The sequence below is a fragment of the Bos javanicus genome, chromosome 21, assembly GCF_032452875.1.
Source record: "Bos javanicus breed banteng chromosome 21, ARS-OSU_banteng_1.0, whole genome shotgun sequence".
Taxonomy (NCBI): domain Eukaryota; kingdom Metazoa; phylum Chordata; class Mammalia; order Artiodactyla; family Bovidae; genus Bos; species Bos javanicus.
Window position 1 is genome coordinate 65,009,171 of NC_083888.1, and position 15,337 is coordinate 65,024,507.

At 51.4% G+C, this 15,337-nt stretch overlaps 1 protein-coding gene across 3 annotated transcripts in view; it reads left to right on the top strand.

Moving 5' to 3' along the window:
• The window catches only part of LOC133234602 (uncharacterized), a 35,030-nt gene extending 20,152 nt beyond the window's left edge, over positions 1–14,878 (top strand). For all 3 annotated transcript variants that reach the window (XM_061395360.1, XM_061395361.1, XM_061395359.1), the window contains one exon: positions 14,504–14,878. In XM_061395360.1, coding sequence (XP_061251344.1) covers positions 14,504–14,626 — 123 coding nt within the window. In that variant the 3' untranslated portion in view covers positions 14,627–14,878. The remainder of the gene's footprint in view (positions 1–14,503) is intronic.
• Positions 14,879–15,337: the final 459 nt, after the last annotated feature.

A 15,337-nucleotide genomic window follows, 5' to 3' on the forward strand; every position in this document is an offset into this window, starting at 1 on the left:
TGCGGGCTTGCGTTCAGAGGCGCACCCCCACCCTCCTCATGGCATCTCTGTGGCAAAGGGATTCTACAGGTGGCCTCAAGTGCCAGACCCCCACAGAATTGCTCCTCTTTCACAAAGGAAGTGAATGGCCCTTTCATGACCGAGCCCCACTTTGGCTCTTGTGTGGCAGGGCAAACTAGGATGGAAGTGGCCTAGCTGGGGGGCCCTTCGATGGGCCAAGGAGAAAACGCAGGCAGTGGCACCAGCCTCTGAAGCCGTCTCCGAGCTCCAATAATCTTCGCTTGCCTCCCCCCTTGAAATGTCCCAATGGACAGACTTTCTGTCTTCAAAGCTTCGGGCCAAACCTCTTCAAGCTTTTTATTGTTTGGAACTGGGACGCTTAGCAATAATGATGGGTAGTTCCTTTTTTATTTGCCTTGAAAGGCCAAAATATATTTTTGTGTGTGTGACTATAGACAAAGCCGTCTGCTTTCAGATGAACTCTGTCCGTCGTCTCCCACCAGGGAGGTTGTATATACCATGTGTGTCTCTGTGTACTCTTGGGTCTTGAAACAGGTTTCTCATAGGGATGACCATTCACAGGGGTCCTTGGGGAAGCGCCTGCCCCACCAGCGGGCCTGGGGAGCCCGACCCCTGTGTGCACAGGGTGTGGGCCCCGGGGTGGGGGTCTGGCTGCTCTAACGCGTGTTCTGCCTGTGCCTGCATCTGCCATGCTTACGTGTCAAGGACTGTGGGTTCTGTGCTCCTTGGTGCTCAGCGGGATGAGAGCGGGTGGGAGGTCAGAGTACTGTGAATGCCCTACTGTTCTGGTTGGGAAGGCGTTTTGCTGGGCTCTGTTACCTGATCCAAAGAAGCGAGTGGATGAATAAATGAATGCAGGCACGAGAGAATGAATAAACGAATAAATAGTGTAAAGGAGTGTACCCTGAATGAGATCCAGCTGGATATATCGGAGATCAATAGATAAGTCGATGAAGCATGGAATCAGTATGTAAATAGGGCCATGCAGAAACCGGTATCCGGTTATCCTGGACTAAGGCACACAAGCAATTCAAATGCATAGCACCTATCGCTTGTCCATAAAAGAAGAAACACCTACATGACAGAAAGAGAGAATGAGGAGTCTGGACGTGTAAACCAGGGCTGAGGCTGGGAAGGTGAAGCCCATCAAAGTGAACAGATGGGAGAGAGGGTACCAGGGATTGAAAGCGGCAAGGAAAATGGAAAGATGCAAATTAATATGTAAAAAATAAGGTAACTTTTAAAATTAGGAGGTGAGAAAAATACTCCCCATAAGGAGGACTATGTCAGGTTATTATAAGCCAAGCATTAGGATTAATCCAAATACGTGCTCTTGGCAGTAGAAAAAAAGAGAAAACACCAGAGGAAGAGCTCAAAGAATAGTTAAAAATGAAAAAAGACCCAGGGAACCAGAGATGAGATTTAACTTTAACCCAAAGTTTTCTAATTCTGGGCACACATGAATAAAGACTGAAATGAAAGAAAGTTAAAAAAAAAGAGAAAAAAATGAAGGGGAGGATGAGTGAGCAGTGGACATACCTGGATCCAGAAGGGAGCATGGCAGAAAGGGTTTTGAGTCATCCAGTCCTGCGAACTGAGGTCTGTTCCATGAAAGGATTAAAAAGGAGAATAAAATATCTAAATAAAAATCTAGAAATGTGGAAGAAAAAGTAACGGGTGTGAAGTCCAGAAAAATATTAGTGGGTGAATGGATAAACGTACAAAAGAAGGCAGTGCCAGCAGTTGAGCAACAGACGGTCATGACTCGAGGGCTGTGGTTAGTCCGACCCTGAAAGCCACAGGACTATCAAAAAACAATAAATATCTCAATAAACGAGTGAGCGAGCATCTAAAGAGACAGAGACAGCATGCAGTGAGGAGGGGGAGAGGCCGTGGTCACACCAAAGCTCCAGGACGATGAAAGAAGACAAGCGAGAAAGGAGGAGACGTGCAAAGTTGCAATGAAAGAGAGAGGATAAAAAAGGTGATAAGTGAGTAGGTCCTCAGAAGAAGGCAAGGCTAGGAATCCAAACTGTGGGTCAGCATGGGTCAAAATCTGAGCACGCTCTCCGTTAGTAGAGGAGTAAATACTTAATAAAAAGAAAAACAAAAGCAGGAAGGAAGAATGGTGTGAAGGAAGGAAAGCCAGAGGGAAAGACTGACTGAGAGGCGGAGCTGAAGGGCCCGGGGGTGCTGTTTGCAGGTGACATTAGGCTCCATCAGGTCGTGGCACCTGAGCTCCAAAGAATACAAGAAAGACAGAGAGTAAAAGAGAGAAACAGTGAAACTGAAAATGGGAAAGAAACGACAAGCAGAAGTCAGATTAGAAATGCAAAGAGAAAAAGGAATGTACTAATAGATAAATGCGTATATAAGAGAGAGGTATTCTAGGAATAGGAATGTGAGGGGCGTGAACTACGCGCATGGGTGAATTCACATCTGGGCTTCTGAGATGGGTCACCACCCACCCAACCAGGAGGCAGGTCAAAGCCGAAATAAGTAAGGGAGGACCTCAGAGAGGCTAGGACCCATTGCTTGTATATTATCATGTATCCAATTAGGTACCCTGCCATCTAGAAGTGTAAAAACCATTATCAAAGAGAAAGGAAGCCTGAATGGGCACATGAATGCATGAATGACTGAGAAAAAAAAAATTGCAGTGACCAGTGAGGCTGATGTTGCGAGGCGTGTTAGGGTTCAGCCACTTCCTGGTGCCCAATCTCCAAAAGAAAGACAGGCAGTAAGAAAAAAGCCTGAAAGACTGGTAGAAAAGAACAATTAATTAAGATGGGAGGGAAAAAAATAAAAAGTTTTTATAAAGAAGTAAAAAAGATAATAAGTATGTCAGTGAAGTGTGTGAGAGGGGCCTGGTTTAGCACAGATCATCCACATTCATTCAGATGTCTGGCCCGAGTTGATAAATAGTAAAAAGAACAATACGTAAATAAAAGCCTGAAGGAATAAACACACGCATTCCACAAGAAGGCAAGGAAAGGAGTTTGAAAAATTGAAGGGGAGATGGGGAGAAAGAAAGATATGGGAGAAGAAATGAAAATAGACGGATGGAAGAAAAAAGGCAGTTCCTGGATAAGTACTTAATGAACATATTATTCACTAAATATAAAAACTAGTAAAAGCTGAAGTTCATCAGAAAGAAAGAATAAATAAGGGGATGGCTGTGTGAATGAATGAATGAATGAGGAAGGGGACTTTGATGAATTAGCCTCTGCACCTGAGGCTCTTGAGAATCGAAGAATTGCCAAAAGAGCCAGTGAGGACAGAGGAGGGGCACAGACAATTAAGACAAGATGGATATTAGCCATAAAAACATATTGAATGAATAAATAAATATGTACATAAATTACGAGAGAGAAGGCCATGCTAGAACAAAAAGATGAGAAGGCACCATACACCAGGAATCGTGAGTGATTCAAAACTGGGCTCCTGAGAGAGTGAAATAAGTCCTCCCGCAAATCACCAGTGCAAGGAATTAATGAACAAAAGGGGCCCTACGTGGACTGGTGCCGAGAAGGCTCCAGGAACCACAGATGCTAGGTGATCCCATTCTGTGCACCTGAGGCCCATAAGTGAAAGAATAAATATTGCAATAAAAGAGTGACAGAAAGAATGAATGGACCCACGAATGCCTGAGTTCCTGATGGGAATGCCTGAGGCGGCCCATGGGATGGTCGCTCACCTCACCCCGCACACCTGAGGTTCCTAAGACTGAAAGAGAAGCAGAGAAAGAAATGGGGCAAAACGAAACTTAAGTGGAAGAGAAAGGTGGGGGACCCAGCAGAAAGGTAGTGAAGATGTGGGTGTGTTGGAGAGAAGGGTCTGTTAGGAATAGGGGTGAGGTGTTCATCAATCCTAATGATGGATAAGGTCATCCAGTCCCCTTTTCTAGGGCAAAGGAGGATGGAGAGATTAAAAAAGAAGCAGCAGCAAAAAAAAGAGAGAAAAGAAAGACGGTAAACCAACCACCAAAGTGATAAATGGTTCGTTAAGAGAGGTTGTCTGAACAGGAACGATAATTAGTTTACATACGATTCCTTAAATAGATAAAAGCATTGCACCTTTCCGAGAATAAATGAAAAATAGACCAAACACCCAGCCCCAAGACAGGGCTGCACCTCCAGCCTTTTATTATCTTTATATCATAAAATATAGGCAATGGAGGTCCATAAATAGAAGAATAAATAGCAAAATGTAAAAGGTGACTAGTGGCGAGGAAGAAGGATTGCAAAGGCAGGTAAGCACATGGGCTGATGATGGTTATTTTGCACGTGGAGTTTTGACCGCTATAATCATTTCCCAGGATAAGCCAGGATAAGAATGAAAGGCAGGGCAAATGCGAGACTGCATGAGTGAATGAATGAAATGGTGTTGCTTGGACCAGGGGTGTTGCATGTGGGATCCTGACTCATCCTTCTTCACCTGAGTTTGTAAAAATGAAGGAATGAAAGTAAGCGTGAGAGAAATAAGAAAGCAGAAATGGAAATAATGTGTAAACAAATAAGAAGGGAGACCTTCATGAACCAAAGGCTATGATTCAAGTCATGCTGTTGAAGTCAGTAGGTAAAGGCATCAAATCTAAATGGATGAGTGAATGAATGGAAGAAATGGATGCATGGAAGGAAGGAAGGAAAGAAGGCAAAGGAAGAAGGGAAATGAAGGAAGAGAGGGAGGGAAGGCTTCCTGTTTGGGCCCCCGGGTTCCCAGCAGCTGGATGGAGTGGGTGGCCCTTGGCATGCGGTGTGCTTGTGACGCGCATTCCCTGGCGGGGAGGGGCTGGCCCAGGGGGGCCCTTGCCTGGAGGGCCCCTGTCACATCCTGGCTGTGGGGGCCATTTCACCTCATTGCTCTCGTTCCGTTTTCCCCATGTGTAGACGTGGAATGGCATCGACTCCCTGCTTGGGTGGATCGTGGGGGCAAATGCTGCTCTGCCTGTTGGCAGTGCCCCGTCTAGAGCCCGGGAGAGGCAGAAGGGCTCAGGCCCCAGGTGCCTGCAGAAGGTTGCGGGAACAGGGGGTGTTGGGCCAGGTGGATGTCCTGGCCCCTCCCTGGGCATGGGTCACCTGTGGGGGAGGCTTTTCCCGCCAGGGGGCAGCAGAGGGTCAGGGAGCAAGGGGCCCTGGGTGGAGCGTTGTCCTGGTAGGGGTGCCCCCTGCCTCCAGGGCCAGCTGTGCTGTCCTGGGGCGGGGTGGTGGGCCCCCCTCAACTCCAGGACCTGTGCAGGGGAGAGGCGGGCGGGAAGGGGGCCGGCACGGCCTCATCACAGAAACCTTGTTCCCGCAGCTTTCTGAAACATGTCCAGGAGCCCTCCAGCGGGGTCTTCCGTGGGTGGGCTGCCGTCCGTTCCCAACTCGGGGTGTCCTGGGGCAGGTGCATCTCAGCCCAGGGTTGGCAGAAGTGGTCCCAGGACCCCGCCCCCTTCCCCCTGGCATCCCCAGAGCCCGTTTCAAGGCCTTGCTACCTTCTCAATTGTTTTGCGATGTACTCTCTGTATTTTGGCAAAAAAAAAAAAAAAAAAAATGGCCTTTGCATGGTGTGTTGTTGAACGCGTCTTCTCTCCTCCCGCCCTGCCCCCGCCCTGCCCCTCGTTGGGGCTGTTTGTACTGATAATTTCGAATCCCAGGGACTCCCTGGTTCTGTGTAGTCTCTTTTTCTCTGTATTGGTAGGATTTGTGCACCTGTCTGTGGTGTGCCTGTGTCTGTCTATCAATCCAAGGATCAAAGTCCCTCTTGACTTCTCGATTCCAGTCTGGGACATTAAAAAAAAATAAAAAAAAATTGGATTCCTAACCAGTGCCCTGAACGTGAGGAGCCCAGTTGGCTGGACCCAGGATTCGTGGCTGGGAGTGCGGGGAGCCCCGGGGGTGGAGTCTGGTGGAGGTGGGGCTGGAGCGTTGCCTGGTGGGCAGGGCTGAGGGCTGGCTATCCCGCTAGGAGTGACTTTGGGCCCTGGGTGGGGACAGGGAGTGGTCGGGGTGGGGTGGCGAGGGGTGGGGTCGGTGGTTCTAGTCCAGCCCAGCGATGCCCCAGGGTGCTCAGATGTCGGGTGGCAGGGAGGCGGAGAAGCAGAAGCCACGGCTACAGACAGGGTGCAGGGAGGGAGCCAGGGGGCCCAGGGGCAACCTCTGCGCTCTTAGCGCGGGCCCTGAGTGGACGCAGGCGGCCTTTAGGAGACGGAGGAAGCAGAGTCACGTGTCAGGAGCTGCCCTTCCCTGCCTCCAGTGCCATGTGTCCCGGCCGTGTGAGCAGAGCTTTGTGGGCCTGAGGTGGCTCTGGGGCTTCAGGGCTCTGCTCTCTTCTCTTTTGGAATCTGGGGGCCCGGGTTCTGCCTGAAGCCTGGGGTGGGGGGTGGTGCACTTCTTAACCCCAAAGACAGCTACTCAGGGAAGGGTCCCCAAAGAGCCCCCCAACCACCCCAGGCGTCATCGCATGGGCCGGAGTGGGGGTTGGGGGAGCTTGGGGCAGGAAGAGCCTGGGAGGGTCTTTTTGAAGAACCCGAGTGTGGTTGTTTTAAAAGGCAGCTGAGGGTTAGAAGACAGAGAAAGTGTTAGGTGTAGAATGGGAGGGGATCACAGCCCAGTTCGCAGAGGAGATGGGCAGGAACAGAAGCAGACCCCTAAGGAGAGGGGCCTCCTCCCGGGGACCAAGGGGCTGTCCAGGGTCATGTGGGTGGAAATAGGCCAGTGGGGGAATGTCCCGGGGGGAGGGTGGGTTGGGATCGGGTGAGTTCTGTCCTAGGAATGCTGGGGACCTGAGGGTCCCTGGGTCAGGGTTTCTGAAGGTCTCCAGTTCTGGGATGCTGGGTTTCAGCCCAGGACTGCCAGGGCTGCAGAAACCAGGGGTGGAAGTTCCACACGGGCCCCCATCTGGTTCTGTCCGTACCCGACCCACGAGGTCCAAGGTTGGGTTTCAGCGCTCCTCTCTGATCACGGCCTGTCTCAAGTGCGTGCTTCTTTTCCCTTTTCAAAGAAAGAACAAATTTTGTCTGTTGACTTTGACCTTTGCATGCACCCCTTGCACAAATCCTTCCCTTGATGGTACCAGGAGCTACAAGTCTCCTTGGATTTCTGTATGACTCCCAACTCAGGGAGGTTGGCCTTGGGGCTGGCCTGCCAGAGGATGGAGGGCGGAGGCTGGGCGTCTGGGGCAGATGGGCCAGAGGCCCTGTTGTGATCTTACTGTAAATGGTGTGGATAGCACATGAGCTGGAGCAGATCACGCATCATTTGACATATCAATCATCTTTATTTCTCCCCTTCAGATTCTGTTTATTCTGCACACTATTTTTTTAATGGACATCTAATTTTTTAAAACGAGCACCCATTTTTTTAAACCCAGTTGCTATTCTTCACCACATACACTTTTTTTTTTTTTAATTTTTGCATCCCACCTTTTCCATATTCCGCTGTAAACATTTTTCTTTCGTCCATACACTTCATCACCTCCCTGGCTGCCTTGTGTCTCATTGAGTGGCTGTGTCAGTCATTCACCACATCAACCTGCTATTATTACTCTTGCCATGCAAAATTCATCTTTTTTAATGTTACAAATTATGCCACAGCTAATAACTTAGCACACCCCCCTTTTTTTCATTCTTATGAATTATTTTCCCACACCTAGAAGTGATCTTTGCTTTGTGGTATGTCAATTTCTCCTGCTAGGCTGTGAACCCTTGAGGGCAAAGAGCTTGTTGCATTGATCTTTGTATCTCTGATGCTTGTAATGTTGTAGATACGAAATGTTAGATGAGAGGATAGAAGGGTGGATGAAGATGTGAGTGAGTGCCTGGTTGGCTGTTGGAAGAGAGGATGGGAGAATGGATGAGTACATGGAGTGGTGAATGAACAAATGAATTTTCTGTGTTGAGTTTCTTGAGAAAAGGCCAGGAATTTTTGTATGACTACTAATTTCAGAAGGCTTGTCGCATTTTATGATGTCCAGTGATGTATTAGCATTTTGTTAAGATGTTGCTAATTTATCTCTGTTAAAAAGTGTTTTTCTGTCATTTTAACTTGCACTGCTTTGATGACGAATGACGGTTGAACTTTTTACTGTGTTTGTTAAAAAAAATTGCATCTTCTGTGAACTGTTTGTCCAAGTCCGCTGGATCATGGCTTTGTGATAAGACTGGCCAAGGATGGAATGAGGGTCCTTGGGATGTAGTGAGCCCTTCATCCCTGGAGTCATTCAAGGGACAGGACAGACAGATACTCGATGAGGGTAGCTTCAAGGAGATTCAATCAGTAGGAGTGGGGTTGGCCTAGATGACGCTTCAGGTCTCTTTGACTCTTCCTGGAAAATGTGCATTGGGATTATATTCTCCCTTTGGCAGCCCAGTGACGTTTAAGGTGGCTTCTCCTGGGTGGGTTTGTGCATTTATGATTTATAAACTCTCAAATCACCCTCTGTAACTCTTGTGGTGCAGGAATCTCTGACCCTCCAAGGTCCAGACAACTGTGCCGCCATCTTGAATAGTTACATGGTGGCCTTCCTGCCTCCACCCCCCGCCCCCATTTCACTTTGAGGAAGACAACCCCTTGGACCACCACTTGCCACCTCTCAGGGCAATCAGCTGAGGCAGTCTGCTGCCCTTCATGTTCCTAGTGCCCTCTGATGTGTGAGCCACTGTCCCATTGGCCTCCATGGTGGTCTTTGGGGTTTAATTAAATATGTCAGATTAGGTCAGATAGTGAATCTGCCTTCAGAAATGGGGCAACTCAATTCCACAAGCCAAGGAGTAGAATGGGCCCCATGTTCTCCTTGGGCTTCCCTCATGGTTCACCCCAGGGGTAGCCAGGTCTCAGAAGTCATCATGGCCATTCGGGAAGGGCATGTGACCCAAGAAGGCTCGGCCCTGCTTTCCAGAATACCCTCTGCTTGCAGTCGAGGGAAGACCCGTCTACTATACTATAGACCGTCTACTATAGCACTGAGCGCTGTTTGCCTGTGTCAGAATTTCTCACCCACATGTTTGGGAGGCCAGTGACGATTCCCAACATTACTTGGATCCATCCATCCATCCATCCATCCATCCGTCCATCCATTGCATTTGGCCTCTTGACCTGGTGCTTTGGCCTTTCCCTTTCCTGAAAGCAAACCCTTTCCTTGTGGGCAGGCTGTGTAGCGCCATGGGCTGTGGTTATGAAGTGAACGCCCTTACTTGTGGCTTCTTCCTCCGGGGTCACTGCTCTGAGCATGTCCCAGCTGGATGTCATCTGCCACATCACCCACACGGCTTCCTTCCCCATGGCGCGTTCCCATGCATCACACACTGCGAGGGATCCAGGGCCCAGGGGCCCAGGGTGTCCCCCGTCCCTACCCGTGAGTGGAGATGTGCCCCCCACCCCCAGGCCACCTTGCCTGGTGCATGGTCCCTGCCATGAGCTTTGCCCTCAGCCTCTCCGCTTCCTCTACCAGATGACAGCGGTTGTAACTCATCCTTCCATCCCTCCATTCACTCCACTCCCAGCCCGAAAACATTTGAAAAGGTCAGCTGGTGCTATACTAGAGCTGGGTCACAAGGTTGCATTCCGACACCCCCTCTCGAAAGAAAAGATGAGCGTGTTTGCTGGGGGCTAGCCACAAGGCGGGATCCTTGATTCGGCGTGCCCACCCCTCTGCCAGAGTTCTGTCGAAATTTTGATTGCCCTCTCCAACTTCGTTCCTCCGCAAAGTGGGTTGATTAGTAATCAGCAAGCTGTGTTCCCTGGGTGCTCAGAAATCATAGCCCAGAGTCTCAAGAGGCCAGAATGATAGCTGGAGTGGGGGGGGAGTCTGAGACAAACAGCCGATTCTGGCCATGAGCAGGATTTCGAGTCATTAGGACACCCTCATCTTGCACAAAGGGCGAGTTTCAGAGTCCTTCCTGTCCCTTGGAGATTGGTTCATTCTGGGCTCTATTGAGAGAAAATTGGGGGAGATAATTGCTGGTTTGGATGGTGAGGGTCATACCCCCCTGTGAGGTCTGCATAGAACAATCTGTTGGGACAACTGGGCATCCAGGCCACCTGGCACTTGGCAAACCCGGGATGCATCCTCGATCCAGGTTCCCAGCCAGGTGGGGCTTCCCACCTTAGATCTCGGGGGCTCTCCTGGGAATTCTGCGTTTGACTTACTGCCTTAGACAGTAGGTATAATGGACAAAGCCAGGACCCTGGAGCTGGACAAGCATGTGGTTTAAACTCATGGGCACAGCCGAGTTCTGCCTGCTGGGCAGAGCATGGCACCCACCTCGCAGGGCTGTTGTGAGGATCTGCTGTAACCAGGGTTTTGAACTGTGATCCTGTAGGGTGGTGCGCGTGCCCCCGGGAGTAGGCGGCAGGTGGTGGGGTGACCGGCCATGAGGGGCAGCCTGATTGGGGCAGCTTAGTGGGCAGTCTTTCTAGCAAGCACACAGTGGGTATTATGGGACCGAATGCTGAATTCGTATGGCATTCGAAAGGTAGGTAGGAGTAATTTGGGGGTTAGGGTTAGGCTGGGGAATGGGGCACTGTCCTGGACCCCTGGGGTACGCGTTCACACCCACCTCTGGAATAGGTTGTATCTTGCCTACCACTGTGTCTGGCCTGTGGGCGGCACTTACCCTCCATAAGAGACCCCTCCCAGCAGTATCCTCCCCGCAAAATATTAGGCACCAGTTGTCAAAGACACTACCCCCCACCTCCCCACCCCCCACCGCCCAATGTCCCCTCTTCCCCTTCTCGACATTTGGGCTCAAATTTCAGCCGCCTGGGTGCCTAACACAGTACCAAGCCAGTGGTAGGGGTCGCCTTCCATTCCTCTCGGAAGGATGGATGAGTAGATGGTCGAATAACACAACTGTAACCCAGTGTAAGCAGCGATCGTTTGTAACCTTGACTAAGAGACTGTCCTCCGCTCCTGATTAACCTGTTAACCAGTTACTGTATCTTACGGACCTTTGTATGATATATGTTGTTTGAAAACCAGGACTCTGATTTCAGATGTCACTTGGTGGCACTTTCGCTGTCCAATGAACGAGTCGATGTTCTGTGTTAGAAATGAGAATCTGGCTAACGTGTAACTAACCGTGCACCGTCGGTCAAGGCACTGCGCTCTGACCGTCGGTCTTCTTTTGGTCTCCTTTTTTCTAAGCCGTGGGTCACCGGAAAGCTTACCTCACAGGGTTGTTGTGAGAGCTCAGGTTGGGTGAACTCTAACAGCGTTCATTAAATGCTGGCTGTCACTGAAAGTGATCATGTGTTGGGTGCTGTCTGGAAGGGAGCAGGGAAGCTTTTGCTAGTTCTAAATGAATAAAAAGTTGGTCTTGACCTTATAATAAGATTGTATTTCCGACAGTCACTGGGACGTGTGAGACAGAGGTCAAGTGGCCTGAGAGTGTTCAGTGATGCAGGTCCAGAGTAAATATTGGCTCAGTTAATGAGTGATGGCTCCTCTCCTTCCTCGGAGGCTCCTTTCCTCTGCCCGCCCTCCCACCCTGGATGGCTGTTTGTCACGCGCAGGTGACTGTTCCTGCCAGGTCTGTGGAGTGACTTTTGTGAGTCCCCCGAGGGTATTTGTTAGTGGGGAGGAGCAAGGACAGTGTAGACAGAGCCCAACGAGGGGTTTCTGGGTAACATCTTAGGGACTAAAACGCCCTCTTCTGCCCTTTAGGGGAAAGGCTCCTGCTCAATTGGCATGTGGGCCCATTTAACAGACGAGCGAGTTGTGTCCAAGCCAGGATTGAACAGTCTTCCATGAAAAGCCAGAGGGTGCTCTCCCAAACTCAGTCAAAGCAAACCCTCCCGGTTCCGCGGCTGGTCTCTGCCAGCCCAAATGTGCCCCAATGTGTCCCTGTCCCCACCACGTGCCTAGCAGTGCCCCCGTGGAGCTTCAGTGGGACCTGGAAACTTGGCCGAATTAGGTATTGCCCCTCTTCCTGCTCAGGAGACCTCCCCTTGGGGTCATTGTGGATCCAGGGGTCTCCACAAGTCCATGGAATTCCTTTCTTGGCCCTTGTCTCACATGCAGACAGCAGGGTTCTGCAGAACACCCCCAGATTCCATTCCAGGTGGGCTGGAGTCGGGGGTCTCCTCTGGCCCCTCCCCCTGCAGAAACCTCCCTGGCCCCCTCATTTGGCCTCTGGCTTTCACAGCCTCAGTGGGCTGTGTCCACACGTGGCCACCCTGTGTCCTTGAGAACTTTTTGGAAGCTCCCGAGGGGATCCCCACGTAGAGACAGGTGGCTAGGGCCCTCCTCCCAGGGGACTGTGAGTCTGTGTGTAGGTGTCTGCTCCTGGACAGTCCTCAGGCCTGTGTGCCCAGGGGTGAGGAGTGTTTTCAGGGCCTTGTCCTCCTGAGCAGGGCAGGCCTGGGTCCCCTTCTCCAGAGGGCGGGGAGAAAGCTGAGGCTCAATGAGGGTTAGGGTTTCAATTCAGAGTCAGGGTTCTCAGTGAGGGTTAGGGTTTCGAGTCAGGGTCAGGGTTCTCAGACCCCTGTCCCTGACTCTGAAACTTAGGCTTCTCTGATCCTGATGGTCCTGCTGCCTGTGTAGTAGGCGCTTAATAGATGGTCACTGATGGGCAAGCGGGGTTTTAGTGGATGTGAAAAGCTGAATTGATTGTTGGCCGATGGACACATTGACTATGCATGCATCTGTAAGAGGAAAGAGGGTGTTCCTTGGCAAAGACTCTCCAGGGCAGACCCTGAGGGTCTCTGTCTGAAGTGGGGGCTCACCCTGGGGAAACTTCTGGATGCAAATAGCTGTCTTGTGACTGTTTCTGGAAATGTTTATATCTAGAATAAAACTTTATTTGGGCTAAAAAAATGTACTCCTATGTGTTGGGGTCCAAGTGATTTTTAAAAAATGTTGTTGGCACATGGTTGATACTGTGTTATTTTCTTCTGTACAGCCACGTGACTTGGTGTTACATATATAGTCTGTTTTCATATTCTTTCCCCCTATATGTTATCACAGAGTATTGAATTCGGTTCCTTGTGTTACGCAGAAGGTGGTCCAGGCGGCGTTGCTAATGTGGCGTTTGGCAGGTCCCCGGTGGCAGAGGTGTTCTGGCCACGCCCTTGCCCACTCTGGGTCTCAGGAGCCCTCACTCTGGGGGAGGGGAGGTCTTTGACCTGAGAAGTCTTTATCCTTACCATTGGTGACCATCCGCCTTCGCCTGTAAGGTACATGCCTGGTCTGAGATGCCGCCTGGTCACCCAGCAAATGAGTGGGGATTGGATCCCAGACCTTGATTCCTTTCTTCCATTCTCTCTTGTCTCCCCACACTGGGGCTCGGGGGGCATGGTCATCTTACCCGCTGGAGTTCTGGTGGTGGCAGCACCATTTGCCAGTGCAGTGGCCCTGAGGGGTTACTTGAACCACCCCAAGCCTGGTCCCGTCTCTGTAGAATGGGTACATAACGGCAGTGTCTGCTCAGGGGCTGCTGGCTAACCTGTCTCGATGGGCCCCGTACACTGGTCCCAAGAATCAAGGTCTGACATTCAAAGCTATCTAAGCACCTATGTGTGTGTGGCCTGGATGGGTTTGTTCACCTGTAATCTGAAAATAGTCACGTCTGCCTGGCGTGGTTATTGTCGGGTTTGAGGAGGTTGTTTATGTGAAAATCAGTGCTTTGTTACCTGGCCTCCGGTTTGAGGTTGGCCACAGCGCCCTGCCGCCTGTGGGTCCTGATCACAGAAACCCTGTGCTTTCTGGAACTATGGTGGCCCCAGAAACTGCCGGGCGGGGTGGAGGGTGTCAGGGGAGCACCGGCCAGCCTAGGGGACGCAGTGAGGGACAGGAAGCTTTGCTCTTCAATGGAGAGATGTAACAGGTTCAGAGGGGAGGGACTGAGGTCCAGGTAGGCAGAATCAGGGAGAATTTTCAGAAACCCCCAAAGGAGGAGTAGGTTCCCAGGGGGCTCAGATGGTAATGAATCTGCCTGCAATGCAGGAGAACCAGGCTTGATCCCTGGGTCGGGAAGATCCCCTGGAGAAGAGCATGGCAATCCACTCCAGTATTCTTGCCTGGAGAATCCTATGGACAGAGGAACCTGGCAAGCTACAGTCCATGAGTTTGCAAAGAGTCAGACACGACTGAGTGACTGACACTTCCTCTTTCAGGTGGGGAGGAAGCTGGTAGTTTAGAAAATGCCCTGGTCTAATTGGTAACAGCTTGGACAGGAGAGCTGGGGTGGTTTCTCCCAAGGCCAAGAGATCTAGATTTTGGTTGGTTAGGTGAGGACCATTGGAGTTACTGGTGCAGGAGCATGTGATGCTTCTGGAAATTACAGGAGGAGGAGACCAGGGAAGGGGTGATGTGAAGGGTGCCAGGTGGAGGGCAAGAGCTTGTGGCTGGGTGCTCCCCTGTCCCTGTGTGGTCCAGGCCCCGAGCATCCCTTCTCCTCAATGTGTCTGCCCCTCGCCTCCTGTCTGCCTGTGTGCTTAAGAACTCTTGTCGGCCTGTGAGCCCGGGAGCGATGGCCTTCATCTGCGCCTGTCTCTCTCAGCCTCCACAGCCACAGGGGACGCCTGCACACCTTCCCACGGGACAGGCTGGACCTAAAGACTCTGGACCGGGGCCGACCCCCTTGTGCAGAGGGGCGTGTCCTCCCTGCCTCCTCTCCCTCTGACTGATGGACTTCACTGATCTGAGTGTCAGACACGCGGGCCGGACCCCCTCCCCGCCCCTCATGAACCCTGAGACTTGGGGGAGCGCCGGGCCTTGCTGTCCACATCTGAGAAATGGGCTCAGACACCTACCTCACAGGGCTGTTGTGAGGAGCCTGTGCCAGGGTCGGAAAGCACCCTCCCCCGGTGGCGGGGGCGGGGCTTGGCACGGCCCATTGTGCTCTCAATAAATGTTTCTTGTCTTAACAAAAACAGCGATGGATGTGCTACTAATCTGAGGAGGGGTGAATGTCGGGATGCTGTCTGGCTGGGGGCTTCCCGTCACCTTGGGCCCGTGTGATGGTGGGGTGGGGGAGCCAGCTCGGGTCCCAGGAAGCCACCTGTCCCCTGCCTGTCGGGCACTCGGGGGCGATGGGAGGCCCAGAAGCAAAGCTGGCCTGCTGGGCTCCTGAGGCAGATGCATGTTGGGATGAACTAACCTGGGCTGGTCCCCTTCTTCTGCTGGTTTTAGGATGCCAGGTTTCTTTCCAGAAAGGCATGTAGACAGGAGATGGAGGAAGTCTGTGCAGGTCCCTGGAGCCCCGGAGGTGCTGCTCCAGGCCTGTGATTCTTCCTCCCATTTCTCACACATCCCCAGGGCCCTGGCAGGGGGCCTGGTAGAACAGTCATAATGCTTAAACCGATGGTGAGTGGACTGCCATGCGGTCCAGCCG